The sequence below is a fragment of the Pelobates fuscus genome, chromosome 3 (genome assembly GCF_036172605.1).
Source record: "Pelobates fuscus isolate aPelFus1 chromosome 3, aPelFus1.pri, whole genome shotgun sequence".
In the NCBI taxonomy this organism is placed as follows: Eukaryota; Metazoa; Chordata; class Amphibia; order Anura; family Pelobatidae; genus Pelobates; species Pelobates fuscus.
This window is the reverse complement of record NC_086319.1, coordinates 382,697,836-382,717,728: the sequence shown is the minus strand read 5'-3', so window position 1 is coordinate 382,717,728 and position 19,893 is coordinate 382,697,836. Positions and strand designations below refer to the sequence as shown.

At 46.0% G+C, this 19,893-nt stretch overlaps 1 protein-coding gene across 1 annotated transcript in view; it reads right to left on the bottom strand.

The window, feature by feature from the left end:
- The window catches only part of LOC134601474 (uncharacterized), a 30,481-nt gene extending 13,108 nt beyond the window's left edge, over positions 1-17,373 (bottom strand). The window contains exons 1-7 of the mRNA XM_063445970.1: positions 17,247-17,373; positions 16,349-16,525; positions 16,130-16,265; positions 14,276-14,418; positions 12,719-12,892; positions 12,530-12,641; positions 11,490-11,640 (exon numbers count right to left, since the gene is read on the bottom strand). Of these exons, the coding sequence (XP_063302040.1) occupies positions 11,490-11,640; positions 12,530-12,641; positions 12,719-12,892; positions 14,276-14,418; positions 16,130-16,265; positions 16,349-16,495 (863 nt within the window). The 5' untranslated portion in view covers positions 16,496-16,525; positions 17,247-17,373. The remainder of the gene's footprint in view (positions 1-11,489; positions 11,641-12,529; positions 12,642-12,718; positions 12,893-14,275; positions 14,419-16,129; positions 16,266-16,348; positions 16,526-17,246) is intronic.
- Between the last annotated feature and the right edge of the window lie 2,520 nt (positions 17,374-19,893).

Here is a 19,893-nt window from a genome sequence, read left to right as displayed (position 1 = left end):
CTAGGATCCCACCCCAGAGGGGGCTGCGCTGTGTATAATGTAACAGAAAGGAGCTGTATAAATACAGATATTACTAGGATCCCACCCCAGAGGGGGCCTCGCTGTGTATAATGTAACAGAAAGGAGCTGTATAAATACAGATATTACTAGGATCCCACCCCAGAGGGGGCTGCGCTGTGTATAATGTAATAGAAAGGAGCTGTATAAATACAGATATTACTAGGATCCCACCCCAGAGGGGGCTGCGCTGTGTATAATGTAATAGAAAGGAGCTGTATAAATACAGATATTACTAGGATCCCACCCCAGAGGGGGCTGCGCTGTGTATAATGTAACAGAAAGGAGCTGTATAAATACAGATATTACTAGGATCCCATCCCAGAGGGGGCTGCGCTGTGTATAATGTAATAGAAAGGAGCTGTATAAATACAGATATTACTAGGATCCCACCCCAGAGGGGGCTGCGCTGTTTATAATGTAATAGAAAGGGGCTGTATAAATACAGATATTACTAGGATCCCATCCCAGAGGGGGCTGCGCTGTGTATAATGTAATAGAAAGGAGCTGTATAAATACAGATATTACTAGGATCCCATCCCAGAGGGGGCTGCACTGTGTATAATGTAATAGAAAGGAGCTGTATAAATACAGATATTACTAGGATCCCACCCCAGAGGGGCTGCACTGTGTATAATGTAATAGAAAGGAGCTGTATAAATACAGATATTACTAGGATCCCACCCCAGAGGGGGCTGTGCGGTGTATAATGTAACAGAAAGGAGCTGTATAAATACAGATATTACTAGGATCCCACCCAGAGGGGGCTGCGCTGTGTATAATGTAATAGAAAGGAGCTGTATAAATACAGATATTACTAGGATCCCACCCCAGAGGGGGCCGCGCTGTGTATAATGTAACAGAAAGGAGCTGTATAAATACAGATATTACTAGGATCCCACCCCAGAGGGGGCCTCGCTGTGTTTAATGTAACAGAAAGGAGCTGTATAAATACAGATATTACTAGGATCCCACCCCAGAGGGGGCTGCGCTGTGTATAATGTAATAGAAAGGAGCTGTATAAATACAGATATTACTAGGATCCCACCCCAGAGGGGGCTGCGCTGTGTATAATGTAATAGAAAGGAGCTGTATAAATACAGATATTACTAGGATCCCACCCCAGAGGGGGCTGCGCTGTGTATAATGTAACAGAAAGGAGCTGTATAAATACAGATATTACTAGGATCCCACCCCAGAGGGGGCCTCGCTGTGTATAATGTAACAGAAAGGAGCTGTATAAATACAGATATTACTAGGATCCCACCCCAGAGGGGGCTGCGCTGTGTATAATGTAATAGAAAGGAGCTGTATAAATACAGATATTACTAGGATCCCACCCCAGAGGGGGCTGCGCTGTGTATAATGTAATAGAAAGGAGCTGTATAAATACAGATATTACTAGGATCCCACCCCAGAGGGGGCTGTGCGGTGTATAATGTAACAGAAAGGAGCTGTATAAATACAGATATTACTAGGATCCCACCCAGAGGGGGCTGCGCTGTGTATAATGTAATAGAAAGGAGCTGTATAAATACAGATATTACTAGGATCCCACCCCAGAGGGGGCCGCGCTGTGTATAATGTAACAGAAAGGAGCTGTATAAATACAGATATTACTAGGATCCCACCCCAGAGGGGGCCTCGCTGTGTATAATGTAACAGAAAGGAGCTGTATAAATACAGATATTACTAGGATCCCACCCCAGAGGGGGCTGCGCTGTGTATAATGTAATAGAAAGGAGCTGTATAAATACAGATATTACTAGGATCCCACCCCAGAGGGGGCTGCGCTGTGTATAATGTAATAGAAAGGAGCTGTATAAATACAGATATTACTAGGATCCCACCCCAGAGGGGGCTGCGCTGTGTATAATGTAACAGAAAGGAGCTGTATAAATACAGATATTACTAGGATCCCACCCCAGAGGGGGCCTCGCTGTGTATAATGTAACAGAAAGGAGCTGTATAAATACAGATATTACTAGGATCCCACCCCAGAGGGGGCTGCGCTGTGTATAATGTAATAGAAAGGAGCTGTATAAATACAGATATTACTAGGATCCCACCCCAGAGGGGGCTGCGCTGTGTATAATGTAATAGAAAGGAGCTGTATAAATACAGATATTACTAGGATCCCACCCCAGAGGGGGCTGCGCTGTGTATAATGTAACAGAAAGGAGCTGTATAAATACAGATATTACTAGGATCCCATCCCAGAGGGGGCTGCGCTGTGTATAATGTAATAGAAAGGAGCTGTATAAATACAGATATTACTAGGATCCCACCCCAGAGGGGGCTGCGCTGTGTATAATGTAATAGAAAGGGTCTGTATAAATACAAATATTACTAGGATCCCATCCCAGAGGGGGCTGCGCTGTGTATAATGTAATAGAAAGGAGCTGTATAAATACAGATATTACTAGGATCCCATCCCAGAGGGGGCTGCACTGTGTATAATGTAATAGAAAGGAGCTGTATAAATACAGATATTACTAGGATCCCACCCCAGAGGGGCTGCACTGTGTATAATGTAATAGAAAGGAGCTGTATAAATACAGATATTACTAGGATCCCACCCCAGAGGGGGCTGTGCGGTGTATAATGTAACAGAAAGGAGCTGTATAAATACAGATATTACTAGGATCCCACCCAGAGGGGGCTGCGCTGTGTATAATGTAATAGAAAGGAGCTGTATAAATACAGATATTACTAGGATCCCACCCCAGAGGGGGCCGCGCTGTGTATAATGTAACAGAAAGGAGCTGTATAAATACAGATATTACTAGGATCCCACCCCAGAGGGGGCCTCGCTGTGTATAATGTAACAGAAAGGAGCTGTATAAATACAGATATTACTAGGATCCCACCCCAGAGGGGGCTGCGCTGTGTATAATGTAATAGAAAGGAGCTGTATAAATACAGATATTACTAGGATCCCACCCCAGAGGGGGCTGCGCTGTGTATAATGTAATAGAAAGGAGCTGTATAAATACAGATATTACTAGGATCCCACCCCAGAGGGGGCTGCGCTGTGTATAATGTAACAGAAAGGAGCTGTATAAATACAGATATTACTAGGATCCCACCCCAGAGGGGGCCTCGCTGTGTATAATGTAACAGAAAGGAGCTGTATAAATACAGATATTACTAGGATCCCACCCCAGAGGGGGCTGCGCTGTGTATAATGTAATAGAAAGGAGCTGTATAAATACAGATATTACTAGGATCCCACCCCAGAGGGGGCTGCGCTGTGTATAATGTAATAGAAAGGAGCTGTATAAATACAGATATTACTAGGATCCCACCCCAGAGGGGGCTGCGCTGTGTATAATGTAACAGAAAGGAGCTGTATAAATACAGATATTACTAGGATCCCATCCCAGAGGGGGCTGCGCTGTGTATAATGTAATAGAAAGGAGCTGTATAAATACAGATATTACTAGGATCCCACCCCAGAGGGGGCTGCGCTGTGTATAATGTAATAGAAAGGGGCTGTATAAATACAGATATTACTAGGATCCCATCCCAGAGGGGGCTGCGCTGTGTATAATGTAATAGAAAGGAGCTGTATAAATACAGATATTACTAGGATCCCATCCCAGAGGGGGCTGCACTGTGTATAATGTAATAGAAAGGAGCTGTATAAATACAGATATTACTAGGATCCCACCCCAGAGGGGCTGCACTGTGTATAATGTAATAGAAAGGAGCTGTATAAATACAGATATTACTAGGATCCCACCCCAGAGGGGGCTGCGCTGTGTATAATGTAATAGAAAGGAGCTGTATAAATACAGATATTACTAGGATCCCACCCCAGAGGGGCTGCACTGTGTATAATGTAATAGAAAGGAGCTGTATAAATACAGATATTACTAGGATCCCACCCCAGAGGGGGCTGCGCTGTGTATAATGTAATAGAAAGGAGCTGTATAAATACAGATATTACTAGGATCCCACCCCAGAGGGGGCTGCGCTGTGTATAATGTAATAGAAAGGAGCTGTATAAATACAGATATTACTAGGATCCCACCCCAGTGGGGGCTGTGCTGTGTATAATGTAATAGAAAGGAGCTGTATAAATACAGATATTACTAGGATCCCACCCCAGAGGGGGCTGCGCTGTGTATAATGTAATAGAAAGGAGCTGTATGAATACAGATATTACTAGGCTCCCACCCCAGAGGGGGCTGCGCTGTGTATAATGTAATAGAAAGGGGCTGTATAAATACAGATATTACTAGGATCCCACCCCAGAGGGGTCTGCGCTGTGTATAATGTAATAGAAAGGAGCTGTATAAATACAGATATTACTGGGATCCCACACCAGAGGGGTCTGCACTGTGTATAATGTAATAGAAAGGAGCTGTATAAATACAGATATTACTAGGATCCCACCCCAGAGGGGGCTGCGCTGTGTATAATGTAATAGAAAGGGGCTGTATAAATACAGATATTACTAGGATCCCACCTCAGAGGGGGCTGCGCTGTGTATAATGTAATAGAAAGGAGCTGTATAAATACAGATATTACTAGGATCCCACCCAGAGGGGGCTGCGCTGTGTATAATGTAATAGAAAGGAGCTGTATAAATACCGATATTACTAGGATCCCATCCCAGAGGGGGCTGTGCTGTGTATAATGTAATAGAAAGGAGCTGTATAAATACCGATATTACTAGGATCCCACCCAGAGGGGGCTGCACTGTGTATAATGTAATAGAAAGGAGCTGTATAAATACCGATATTACTAGGATCCCATCCCAGAGGGGGCTGTGCTGTGTATAATGTAATAGAAAGGAGCTGTATAAATACAGATATTACTAGGATCCCACCCCAGAGGGGGCTGCGCGGTGTATAATGTAATAGAAAGGAGCTGTATAAATACAGATATTACTAGGCTCCCACCCCAGAGGGGGCTGCGCTGTGTATAATGTAATAGAAAGGGGCTGTATAAATACAGATATTACTAGGATCCCACCCCAGAGGGGGCTGCGCTGTGTATAATGTAATAGAAAGGAGCTGTATAAATACAGATATTACTAGGATCCCACCAGGGCTCGAGTCCTGCAGGAACGCATGGGAACGGCGTTCCTGCACTTTTTCCAAAGCAGGAACGCCGTTCCCAGTCCTGCAGGACCTGCCCTGCTAACTGCACACAGGGGCCATCACACGCGGCGTTCTTCTCCAGCTCTCTCAGCTTCAACTCTCGCGAGACCCGCAGCTGTAAGAGCGTCGCCACGGGTTACCATGGCAACGCTCCGCACAGGCGAGTCTCGCGAGAGTTGAAGCTGAGAGAGCTGGAGAAGAACGCCGCGTGTGATGGCCCCTGTGTGCAGCGGCTGCTACCCTCCACCGGACCACCAGGCGATCTCCCCCCTCCCTGACAAGGTAAGAAGCAGGGAGGGGGGAATAAAGTAAAAAAAAAAAAAACACATAAAAGTTAAAAAGCAAATGCATCCCCCCCATCATCCAGCGCACACACACTCTGCGCACACACACTCTACACACACTCTACACACACTCTACACACACTCTACACACACTCTACACACACTCTACACACACTCTACACACACTCTACACACACTCTACACACACTCTACACACACTCTACACACACTCTACACACACTCTACACACACTCTACACACACTCTACACACACTCTACACACACTCTACACACACTCTACACACACTCTACACACACTCTACACACACTCTACACACACTCTACACACACTCTACACACACTCTACACACACTCTACACACACTCTACACACACTCTACACACACTCTACACACACTCTACACACACTCTACACACACTCTACACACACTCTACACACACTCTACACACACTCTACACACACTCTACACACACTCTACACACACTCTACACACACTCTACACACACTCTACACACACTCTACACACACTCTACACACACTCTACACACACTCTACACACACTCTACACACACTCTACACACACTCTACACACACTCTACACACACTCTACACACACTCTACACACACTCTACACACACTCTACACACACTCTACACACACTCTACACACACTCTACACACACTCTACACACACTCTACACACACTCTACACACACTCTACACACACTCTACACACACTCTACACACACTCTACACACACTCTACACACACTCTACACACACTCTACACACACTCTACACACACTCTACACACACTCTACACACACTCTACACACACTCTACACACACTCTACACACACTCTACACACACTCTACACACACTCTACACACACTCTACACACACTCTACACACACTCTACACACACTCTACACACACTCTACACACACTCTACACACACTCTACACACACTCTACACACACTCTACACACACTCTACACACACTCTACACACACTCTACACACAGCATTCATTATACACACTGCATTCATTATACACACTGCATTCATTATACACACACTACATTCATTATACACACACTACATTCATTATACACACACTACATTCACTATACACACACTACATTCACTATACACACACTACATTCACTATACACACTCTGCACTCACTACAAACACACTACATACACTGCATTCATTATACACACTGCACTCACTACAAACACGACATTCATTATACACACTCTGCACTCACTACAAACACACTACATTCACTATACACACTTTGCACTCACTACACACTATATTCATTATACACACTGCACTCACTACACACAAACTACATTCATTATACACATTCTGCACTCACTACAAACACTACATTTATTATACACAATCCGCACTCACTACAAACACACTGAATTCATTATACACACTCTACACTTACTACAAACACACTACATTCATTATACACACTCTGCACTGCACTATATGCATAGGAGTGTAATTTTTTTTTAGGGCGGGGGGGGGAGGCGGAATCTTGGGTGAGTTCCCACACTTTTTTCCCCAGGACTTGACCCCTGGATCCCACCCCAGAGGGGGCTGCAGTGTGTATAATGTAATAGAAAGGAGCTGTATAAATACAGATATTACTAGGATCCCACCCTAGAGGAGGCTGCGCTGTGTATAATGTAATAGAAAGGAGCTGTATAAATACAGATATTACTAGGATCCCACCCCAGAGGGGGCCGCGCTGTGTATAATGTAATAGAAAGGAGCTGTATAAATACAGATATTACTAGGATCCCACCTTAGAGGGGGCTGCGCTGTGTATAATGTAATAGAAAGGAGCTGTATAAATACAGATATTACTAGGATCCCACCCTAGAGGGGGCTACGCTGTGTATAATGTAATAGAAAGGAGCTGTATAAATACAGATATTACTAGGATCCCACCCCAGAGGGGGCTGCGCTGTGTATAATGTAATAGAAAGGAGTTGTATAAATACAGATATTACTAGGATCCCACCCCACAGGGGGCTACGCTGTGTATAATGTAATAGAAAGGGGCTGTATAAATACCGATATTACTAGGATCCCATCCCAGAGGGGGCTGTGCTGTGTATAATGTAATAGAAAGGAGCTGTATAAATACAGATATTACTAGGATCCCACCCCAGAGGGGGTAGCACTGTGTATAATGTAATAGAAAGGAGCTGTATAAATACAGATATTACTAGGATCCCACCCCAGAGGGGGCTACACTGTGTATAATCAGGGCCGGCGCGTCCATAAGGCGGCACAGGCGGCCGCCTTAGGGCGCACCGGCCCGGGGGCGCAAATGTCCGGGTGACCGGCAGGAGGGAAGCGCACAGCGTCCCTCTCCTGCCGGTCACTTCTTGTAGCGTGACCGAGCGCCAAGCTGCAGTGCCGCGGACTGTGTGGAGGGGGCGGGGATATGAACACGTCATATCCCTGCTCCCTCTGAAGCACAGCGCGGCTGGCGCCCAGCAGGGGCGGAGCTACCGCCGGCCCCCTCACGTCAGCCTGGAAGGAAGTCCTCCCAAGAAGACAGCAGAGGGCAGAGAGGAGGGGGGCTGGGCAGGACCAGCTCCAACTCCCAACTACCTCAGGCAGCACTCTGGATCCCAGGTAAGCCACCCTCCTGAACCGGTCTGTCAGTGTGTGGTGTGTGGTGTGTGCGTGCGTCAGTCAGTGCGTGTGTGTGCGTCAGTCAGTGCGTGTGTGTGCGTCAGTCAGTGCGTGTGCGTGCGTGCGTCAGTCAGTGCGTGCGCGTGCGTGCGTCAGTGCGTGCGTGCGCGTGCGTCAGTCAGTGCGTGTGTGCGTGCGTCAGTGCGTGTGTGCGTGCGTCAGTCAGTGCGTGCGTGTGCGTGCGTCAGTCAGTGCGTGCGTGTGCGTGCGTCAGTCAGTGCGTGCGTGTGCGTGCGTCAGTCAGTGCGTGTGTGCGTGCGTCAGTCAGTGCGTGTGTGCGTGCGTCAGTCAGTGCGTGTGTGCGTGCGTCAGTCAGTGCGTGTGTGCGTGCGTCAGTCAGTGCGTGTGTGCGTGCGTCAGTCAGTGCGTGTGTGCGTGCGTCAGTCAGTGCGTGTGTGCGTGCGTCAGTCAGTGCGTGTGTGCGTGCGTCAGTCAGTGCGTGTGTGCGTGCGTCAGTCAGTGCGTGTGTGCGTGCGTCAGTCAGTGCGTGTGTGCGTGCGTCAGTCAGTGCGTGTGTGCGTGCGTCAGTCAGTGCGTGTGTGCGTGCGTCAGTCAGTGCGTGTGTGCGTGCGTCAGTCAGTGCGTGTGTGCGTGCGTCAGTCAGTGCGTGTGTGCGTGCGTCAGTCAGTGCGTGTGTGCGTGCGTCAGTCAGTGCGTGTGTGCGTGCGTCAGTCAGTGCGTGTGTGCGTGCGTCAGTCAGTGCGTGTGTGCGTGCGTCAGTCAGTGCGTGTGTGCGTGCGTCAGTCAGTGCGTGTGTGCGTGCGTCAGTCAGTGCGTGTGTGCGTGCGTCAGTCAGTGCGTGTGTGCGTGCGTCAGTCAGTGCGTGTGTGCGTGCGTCAGTCAGTGCGTGTGTGCGTGCGTCAGTCAGTGCGTGTGTGCGTGCGTCAGTCAGTGCGTGTGTGCGTGCGTGCGTCAGTCAGTGCGTGTGCGTGCGTGCGTCAGTCAGTGCGTGTGCGTGCGTGCGTCAGTCAGTGCGTGTGTGTGTGTGCGTGCGTGCGTCAGTCAGTGCGTCAGTCAGTGCGTGTTTGTGCGTGCGTCAGTCAGTGCGTGTGCGTGCGTGCGTCAGTCAGTGCGTGTGCGTGCGTCAGTCAGTGCGTGTGCGTGCGTGCGTCAGTCAGTGCGTGTGCGTGCGTGCGTCAGTCAGTGCGTGTGCGTGCGTCAGTCAGTGCGTGTGCGTGCGTCTGCCAGTGCGTGTGCGTGCGTCTGCCAGTGCGTGTGCGTGCGTCTGCCAGTGCGTGTGCGTGCGTCTGCCAGTGCGTGTGCGTGCGTCTGCCAGTGCGTGTGCGTGCGTCTGCCAGTGCGTGTGCGTGCGTCTGCCAGTGCGTGTGCGTGCGTCTGCCAGTGCGTGTGCGTGTCTGCCAGTGCGTGCGTCTGCCAGTGCGTGTGCGTGTCTGCCAGTGCGTGTGCGTGTCTGCCAGTGCGTGTGCGTGTCTGCCAGTGCGTGTGCGTGTCTGCCAGTGCGTGTGCGTGTCTGCCAGTGGGTGTGCGCGCGTGTGCGTGCGTCTGCCAGTGCGTGTGTGCGTCTGCCAGTGCGTGCGTGCGTCTGCCAGTGCGTGCGTGCGTCTGCCAGTGCGTGCGTGCGTCTGCCAGTGCGTGCGTCTGCCAGTGCGTGTGCGTGCGTGCGTCTGCCAGTGCGTGTGCGTGCGTGCGTCTGCCAGTGCGTGTGCGTGCGTGCGTCTGCCAGTGCGTGTGCGTGCGTGCGTCTGCCAGTGCGTGTGCGTGCGTCTGCCAGTGCGTGTGCGTGCGTCTGCCAGTGCGTGTGCGTGCGTCTGCCAGTGCGTGTGCGTGCGTCTGCCAGTGCGTGTGCGTGCGTCTGCCAGTGCGTGTGCGTGCGTGCGTCTGCCAGTGCGTGTGTGCGTGCGTCTGCCAGTGCGTGTGTGCGTGCGTCTGTCAGTCTGTGTGTGCGTGCGTGCGTCTGTCAGTCTGTGTGTGCGTCTGTCAGTCTGTGTGTGCGTGCGTGCGTCTGTCAGTCTGTGCGTGCGTCTGTCAGTCTGTGCGTGCGTGCGTCTGTCAGTCTGTGTGTGCGTGCGTCTGTCAGTCTGTGTGTGCGTGCGTCTGTCAGTCTGTGTGTGCGTGCGTGCGTCTGTCAGTCTGTGTGTGCGTCTGTCAGTCTGTGTGTGCGTGCGTGCGTCTGTCAGTCTGTGTGTGCGTGCGTGCGTCTGTCAGTCTGTGTGTGCGTGCGTCTGTCAGTCTGTGTGTGCGTGCGTCTGTCAGTCTGTGTGTGCGTGCGTCTGTCAGTCTGTGTGTGCGTGCGTCTGTCAGTCTGTGTGTGCGTGCGTGCGTCTGTCAGTCTGTGTGTGCGTCTGTCAGTCTGTGTGTGCGTCTGTCAGTCTGTGTGTGCGTGCGTCTGTCAGTCTGTGTGTGCGTGCGTGCGTCTGTCAGTCTGTGTGTGCGTGCGTGCGTCTGTCAGTCTGTGTGTGCGTGCGTCTGTCAGTCTGTGTGTGCGTGCGTCTGTCAGTCTGTGTGTGCGTGCGTCTGTCAGTCTGTGTGTGCGTGCGTGCGTGCGTCTGTCAGTCTGTGTGTGCGTGCGTGCGTCTGTCTGTCAGTCTGTGTGTGCGTGCGTCTGTCAGTCTGTGTGTGCGTGCGTGCGTGCGTCTGTCAGTCTGTGTGTGCGTGCGTGCGTCTGTCTGTCAGTCTGTGTGTGCGTGCGTCTGTCAGTCTGTGTGTGCGTGCGTCTGTCAGTCTGTGTGTGCGTGCGTCTGTCAGTCTGTGTGTGCGTGCGTCTGTCAGTCTGTGTGTGCGTGCGTCTGTCAGTCTGTGTGTGCGTGCGTCTGTCAGTCTGTGTGTGCGTGCGTCTGTCAGTCTGTGTGTGCGTGCGTCTGTCAGTCTGTGTGTGCGTGCGTCTGTCAGTCTGTGTGTGCGTGCGTCTGTCAGTGTGTGTGCGTGCGTCTGTCAGTCTGTGTGTGCGTGCGTCTGTCAGTCTGTGTGTGCGTGCGTCTGTCAGTCTGTGTGTGCGTGCGTCTGTCAGTGTGTGTGTGCGTGCGTCTGTCAGTGTGTGTGTGCGTGCGTCTGTCAGTGTGTGTGTGCGTGCGTCTGTCAGTGTGTCAGGGGCTGCACTGTGTATAATGTAATAGAAAGGAGCTGTATAAATACAGATATTACTAGGATCCCACCCAGAGGGGGCTGCGCTGTGTATAATGTAATAGAAAGGAGCTGTATGAATACAGATATTACTAGGATCCCACCCCAGAGGGGGATACGCTGTGTATAATGTAATAGAAATGAGCTGTATAAATACAGATATTACTAGGATCCCGCCCCCGAGGGGGCCGTGCTGTGTATAAATACCTGCTGGGAGGAGCCAGTCTCAGTACTCTGTAGAGCTCTGCAGTGGAGGGTGTGACAGGGTCACCCCTTTTGCGCCGGGAGTTGCTGACACGGGACCAGTTGGGGGTGAAGTTCTTAAAGATCTGAGAAGTTGCCCTGGGTGTACCAGGAGCTGAAGAAAAGAAAACGAGTTGTTGATTGCGTACTGCTCAGATATTGAATGGGTTTAAAGGGTTGAGACAGCCGGAGTGAGCATAAGGCTCAGGTAGTTCGAGTAACAAGGAATTTTTGTGTTATTAAATACAGGAAAAAAAAAAAAAACAGGTTAGAATCTTTTATTTTCAAAATGATGAGCATTTTCCTTTAACAAGGCCTAAAATGTACAGTCCTGCGCTACTAGCCAGACCTTTAAAGGTTACTCACCAGGGCAAATCTGGAGGGTCCATGGCACACTCACCAGGGGTGAATTTCTACACGCTATTGGTGTGTGGGAATTTTGAGTCATGTCCAATGTATCTCAAATGTGGCTTGGACGGTATGGCATTATACTCTGCACAACCAGTATTCTTATAATCGAACCAAAGAAAATTGGTTTCTCAATGCCTATTCTGGGATAAAGTTTAAAGGTTTGTTTTTTCTGTGCAGACCTAATGAAAGATTAGGATCCAAGCATATAGCACATTAAACAATTTCAGATACAATTCTGGTAAATGGATCTATTTTTTTCCCCCCACTTTCCATTCCTCTTTAAATCAGATGTTAAAAACCAACTCAAGGTGTAGAGGAATTTCTGGATCTCACATCTCTACACCATACGGACCTTAGATTCTCATGGAGCTTGGAGGCAAGAATACCACATTAAATTCACTTTACCAAACCCTGCAAAGATTGTTCTTCCCTTTCATTAGAAATATTTTTGTGGTTTAGGTTCTGGACAAGTCAAAAAGGAAGAGTCTATTCAAAGACTGCAACTAGATTATGAAAGCTGACTTTTAAGTACATGTGAAGACACAGATGCCACCACCCACCAATAGCTAGTTATATTGGATGTAGACACTAACCTGCTGAAGACCAGGGTGGGGTCTTTTTCCATGATGGAGTTTCCAGCCCTGGTGTCATAGTCAGGAATTGCTGCTTCACAAAGAGTGCCTGGTCGGCCTTAAACTGGAGACGCTATGTAGCAAGAGTCAGAGGTTATTGGCAATTATAGAATTGGAAATCAGTAGAGTTAATCAAATTTGTACGGTTACCTCTCGTCCCAGGCGAATTGCAGCCTCTGTGAACTTCTCTCGCTCATCCTGAAAGGCCCGTTTCTGATCCTCAAAGATCGCTCTGTCCTGCTGTAGCCTTAGCTGCTCCTCCAGGAAATAAGCATCCCACAAAGGGGAGACCTGACCCTCGCCAGGCTTGGGCAACATCTGCTCCTGTCAGCAACACAAAATGGCCGCAGGTTATCCCAACAAGGAATGGCCTTGCCCATACCGTGGGGAAGATTTAGAGGGTTATTCACTAAAGTGTGGCTTGTCAGTAATTGAAAATTAATTTCAAATTCGTGGACAAAATGGCAGAACTAGAAATGTTGCCAAGTCAGCGATACTCGGGCCTTAATTTGTAATCTACTCCAATTCACACATCACAATTAATTTCACATTTTGGACCACACTAGCAAAGATGGAAAAATACTCCAAGTGGGTCATGTTAGCAGATTGGCTGTTTTGGCCTAAAACGTTAAATTCACTTGGAATTTTGGAAACTTCACACTTTATTGAATATTCTTGGTCATGTGTAACTCGTACCAACCTAGCTACAACATTCTTATATCAGGATAACCTAAATATTACACATATCAAAACATGAGGTCCAAAATATAACTACAAGTAATTACTCTAACATTAATGTTACACATTCCTTGTCACCCCACCCCCGTCCCATATCTACCCACCCACCCAAAGATCCACAATTAGACTTTAATATAAAATGTTGACCCACTCGTGTCCATTTACCACTTGAACCCTCAATGGCTTCAGAACTTAAAACGTGTTATCACACACCCTCATTTATGATTTGGTCAAACGCTTTACGAGGTTATATAAACACACAATATGCCAAGGGAGAGCCAGACATTCGTAAACCAGTGCTGTGCATCGAGTGGATACTTGGAAAAAGTCTAGATTTTGCAACAGAGAGCCACCTTTATTTATACGTTCCACTAATCCTACCACACACTTTCCCCTTTCCTTCACTGGCATTGTTGTGCTTGTATTCCCCAGCCTTTTTATTACCAGACACCCATTGTAATCAGTATGATGTCATTTTTGCATCAGACAGGTCATTGTTTTTATTCTTACAGCTTTACGATTATCTATTGGAGAAAGATAAAAAAAAAAAAATCTTTTTCCTAAAAAGACAGCCTTTTGTCCAATCCATTTATATTCCTTGAATTCAGTCTTGTTCTCGTAGTACAGCAGTTAATGGATCCTTATTTGGTATCTTTGTGGTTCAACACCGAAAAGGATCTCATTTACATTCTATGGATGCACTGTTAAACAATAGACCACACATACATTTTGCACAGTTATTGAATTGGAGTCATCGTGAACCATCAGCGCTCCAGCAATTTAGAAAAATATTAACTACGATGCCAAGAATGCCAAATCATTCCAATCAGATTGATCATTTTGAGCCAAGCATATTTCTCTGTATTAAGCCTTATCCCCTGGTGTGTCAACGTTCACCAACTGCAGGTTCCCCGTCCAATCTTTCACTCATTGCATCTTCCTCACAGCGGGTCGGTCCAATCACCATACCTGCAATAGTTCCTGCTGTTGACTGATCAGTTCTCTGCTCTTCTCCAATTCTTCCCGAAGTTCCTCCATTTCCTTCCTCATGCTGGTCAGTTCCTTCTCATGATCCGTCACACTAATCACATGGTTCACATTCGCCTGTGACGCTGGGGAGATAAAATGGAAGGTGTAGTGATGTGGCTACCAATTGTTAGAGTTGAAAAATCTTTTCTCTCAAATCTGGCAATATGTAAAAAAAAAAAAAAAAAAAACAAACAACATTTTAGAAATCCAATAAGGACAAACTCACTGAACTAACGTGGCACATAGTTACTTCATTGAAAAAAAATAAATAAAGAGAAGATTAATTCTAGTAGTTATTCTAAAATTACACCTTGTTACACACAAATATCTAAAACATCATGGATCGCTAGCAAGTTTACTTACATAAACATTGATGGCACACAATAGCTTTCCCCTGTTAAAGCAAAAAGGCTAAAAGGGAAAACAAATGGAGTGCCTTGAAAGTTTCTCTCTCATTTAAAGGACTAGTTTGGGCATCATAACATCAGCAAAATGAAGACATTCTGGTGCCTGGCTCTTGCGCACCTTTAGTGACTAAAGCGCTCTGCCCCCCCTGTCTTTCCACATAACAGAAGGATCACTCAGCACTGGGCTGGGGAGCAACCTATTGAATTAAAGCAGTCAGCTGACGCTCTGAGTCAATCAGTGGAACCCCTGCCTGAACCTTCAGTTATCGTTAATTTCAGAAACTGGAAGGACCGGGAGGTAGAGTGGAACAGCGGTGGAGCACAGACTCTGCGATTAAACCATTAATTTAAACTTTTTACCACCTATAGATGTGCCAGTGCCTCCTGGCACCATAAAAACATAATTTACATGAAGTCCTTTAAGTGTGCCTTGGTCCAAAAATGTTGGGAACTGCTGCTCTAAAAGGCATCATCTACAACATAGGTGTCCAACCTTTTGGCTTCCCTGGGCCGCATTGAGAGGAATTATATTATGCGTCTTGGGCCGCACATAAAATCTAATTTATATAATAAAACTTCAAAAGCCCTTTTTAAAAATTTGATTAGTAGATGACTCCCTTATTTTTCCTTATGTGGGATTGCAATATTTAACCCCTTAAGGACCAAACTTCTGGAATAAAAGGGAATCATGACATGTCACACATGTCATGTGTCCTTAAGGGGTTAAGGATATCAAATTAGGGAGCTTTCTACTAAACCCATAGACATGTATATACCTATGCACACACAATAACACACCGTAACAGACACAGATACACAGACACAAAGTCACATAGATACACATAATTCAATACAGACATACAATCACATACCCACACACAATCACAAATAAACACGCACACTTACAATTACATACATGCACAATCACAGACCTATACACACACACACACACAATTGCAAACCTATACACATAGGATCACAAACCCACACACACACACACTCACAGATATACAAACACAATCACAGACATACACACATCTTCCCCCACTACACACACACACACACACACACACACACAATCACTGACAAAACATACACAAATATTACATTCATACATTCAGTACTGAAGAGGTCCACCCAGCCTCCCTATCTTTCTCTGGGAGGGCTGGAATCTATCCTCTATCCCTGGTGGCTAGCGGTTGCTGCTGGCAATATGAGAAAAGGTAATTGGACTTTAAGTTTTCCAGTAGGTGGCAGCACTGGACAATACTAAACTTCTCAGCAACTTTAAAGCAGTGGTGAGCAATATGGGCACATTCTATGGTCTCTTTTCTTTATAGAACACTGAAGATTACAGTGTCTCTGAACATGGCTGGGCCCGTCTCACCTTGAACTTCCAGAGATTCAAACAGCTGCTTCAAGCTGGTCCACTGCTTCTTAAGGCTTCCAGGGAAACCTTGATCGACCATACGGGATGACCTTGCACGCCCGGCCCCAGCCCGCTTACCAACCACGACAGAGTCCTATTAAAACACAGAGACTTGTTCTACCAAGTTCTAAGGATAAATTACACGGAACATGGGATATGTTAAATGGGATCTCTCACCTCCACAGAGACACGGCTATTTGCAAGATCATGCCTGCATAGAATGCTCCGCAACTCCCTCCTCATCTGTTCATGGAATTTCTTCAGCTCTCCATTCTCAGCTATGAGATCGCGCAACTGCTTGTCCACACTCCCTGATCGGTGCATATCCACAGACACCCCTGCAACCAGATATCACTGCAAGGAGAACAGTTACATTCTTCAAATGAAGGCTTGATTTCGAACGTTCCAATTTAGCATCTTTAGAAAATAAATTGTTAATATTGTGTCATTTTATCTTATGCGCTTATTAATTGTATTACCCCGTAACATCTTATTACAGTAACCCGGCTCCTGAGTGCCTTATTACCCTGTAACATCTTATTACAGTAACCTGCCTCCTGAGTGCCTTATTACCCCGTAACATCTTATTACAGTAACCCGGCTCCTGAGTGCCTTATTACCCCGTAACATCTTATTACAGTAACTCGGCTCCTGAGTGCCTTATTACCCTGTAACATCTTATTACAGTAACCCAGCTCCTGAGTGCCTTATTACCCTGTAACATCTTATTACAGTAACCCGGCCCCTGAGTGCCTTATTACCCTGTAACATCTTATTACAGTACCTTGGCTCCTGAGGGCCTTATTACCAGAAACATTACAACACTAGAGTACTGCAGTTCCACTTCCTTTAACACTTAGAAGCCTCTTGGGCAACTATGTAACATTAAAGGGAGATCTCGATCTGATGTAAAACTACAGCTCCCATGATTCCTTTCCACTCATACTGCTGATGAAGCATTTATAACAACTTGGGATCCACCCTTTGACCACCTCTGTTATAGACATTTTTGGATGATTTCCAGAGATCACACAGACCAATAAATGACTCCAGTCACTGTACACTCCCATCTTACCAATTTTTCACAAATGTTCGATTGTGCACTCTTCGTATCACTATGGAGGCTCTGAATAACACTACCACCAAGAATGTGGCAAACTCGTGTGTGTGAGAGAGACACAGTAAAGTTTCACAGCACAGCTTCCTCCATAGACCATTAGAAAGTCACACCCTCTAACAGGTGCTTTATAAACTACCGGTAATTGATGAACCAGACCAGGTGCCATTACTTCCTCTGGTCATGTCTTGCAAAAAAAATACAGAAATCTGGATTCGTCTATATGGGAATCATCACATTAACAAGAAGGAGAGCAGGGCTGAGCCTTTTACACTAAAGTGTGATTTGTAAGGAATTCAAGAGAATTTGAATTTTCAGGCCAAAATAGATTAATTTGAAAATTCTCTAAGTTAGCTGCATTAGGTTAGGCCAGTTTTACACAGCATCTGACATTCACTCAGAATTCTCAGCAATGCACCCTTTAGGACATAATCTTTTTATGTTTCAGGCATAAGGATTCTGGAGAATCCCAACTTAAAGTGACACTATAGGCACCCAGACCAGTTCAGCTCATTGAAGTGGTCTGGGTGCATTATACCTATTGCACTTGGTGCTGCAATGTAAAACATTGCGGTTCCACAGAAACTGCCATGTTTACCTTGCAGCACTAAGTCTGCCTCCAGTGGCTGTCTACCAGACAGCCAGTAGAGGCGCTTCCTGGATGTTAATGAACTTTTGGTCCGGTAACTGACACTGGACGCCCTCACGCTCTGCATGAGGATAACTAACATCAACTATTTCCCCATAGGTAAGCATTCATTCAATGCTTTCATATGGGGAGGGCCTAGCACACGCCTATGGGATGGGCATTAGCGCACGCTCGTTGAGGGACATCAGAGGAGATGGAGCTGCGGCCCACCATCGATGGCCCTCAGCGCTTGGATCAGGTGAGTAAATAATGGGTTTTTAACCCTTTATTCAAAGCGGGGTTTGGGAGAACGAGAGAGTTGTAGCGCTAGGGATACAGCTTTGTATTCCTGGCACAATAGTATCCCTTTAAAGAAGTGGTTCCCAATCTTGTCCTCAAGTACCCCCTAACAGTCCAAGATTTAGGGATTACCCTGTTGTGTCTAAAGTGTTTTTAGAAAGAAAAAAAAAACACTTTAGACACAACAGGGTAATCACTAAATCATGGACTGGTAGGGGTTACTTGAGGGCTGGGTTATGAACCCCTGTTTTAACCCCTTAAGGACACATGACATGTGTGACATGTCATGATTCCCTTTTATTCCAGAAGTTTGGTCCTCAAGGAGTTAAAGGAAAGAATCTCGGTAGAGATAGACTCGGTTGTTGACTGATGGGAATTATTCACTAAGCCAGACATTGTGGACAACTGATGGATCAATAGAAAACTGCAGGCCAAACTAGCCGAGCTAGGAACTAACCGAGTTGGAGAAAGTTTTCAATTTATGGACTAATCCCATTTATTGTTTTTTTTACACTTAAAGAAGTGTGATTTATATAAGCAGATTTAAATTGATAATGTGTGGAAAATATGTTTATTAGAACTAACAGGTTTATACCCTGGCCTGGACATTGATAATGTACTTGCATCATGCAAATAGAAATAGTGCAACTGGTGAAGAAGTTTTACAGCTTGTTTTGTTGTTGTCTAATATTTGCAATTCCCATGGAAACCCTCTACAAATCCAATTTTAGTGAATAAAGCCCCCATAAAAAAAACCAAAAAAACAATTATAATTACATTTTTTTTAAAAAGTATATATTTTTTTTTTTTGGCATTTATTTAACGCCAATTTATTCTGCGGTGCTTTACAATATTATAATATTTTGAAAAGGGGCAAAATTAACAATAAATGATGCCATTATAAAATGTTAAATACATTGAACACTAAATGAGCCAATTATATATATATATATATATATATATATATATATATATATATATATATATTGCTACTAACAATAATACATAGTAATACATAATAATAATAATAATAACTAGAAAAGCTACAATTTCTGGGGAAATTGTGTGAAGTGTTCTTGCCTCCACCGGTAGTCTACAACTGGAGTGGGCGGAGAAACTGTTATTATTTATTTATATAGCACATTTAATTGCAACGTTGTTGACCAAAGTGCTTCACAGTTGCATTAAAACATAGAGTTATAAAAACATTAGCAGGTGTACAAAAGGCCCTGTCTATGACATCACTTGCTGCTGCAGCCTGGCACAGGTCAGAGTATTTTGGCGGTTGCCATCTTCAAACGATCGTATTTTAAAAACTATACATCCTACAGCGAAGAGCTTTATATTGTGAGAATCACAGGACCCAGACCTACATTTTGATGTATAGTATGTCTCATAGTAACAATGAAGGCACAGTCACAGTTTAGAAATTGCCCTTCAAATGTGAGCTTTGCAGAGTGAAGTTTCAATGAATGTCAATGGACGGCATGAGTTGCAAACAAATGGTCATATTGTGAAAACTATAAGGACTATGGCTTAGCCGTGGACATGTTTAGTGGCAGCAGGGATAGCTGAACGTTTTGATATAAGATTTGTGTAGGTGGGCTTGAAAATGAGGGAGTGGTGGCAGTTTAGAAAGCATGCGCATTACGATCCCCCATAGGAAAACATTGAAAA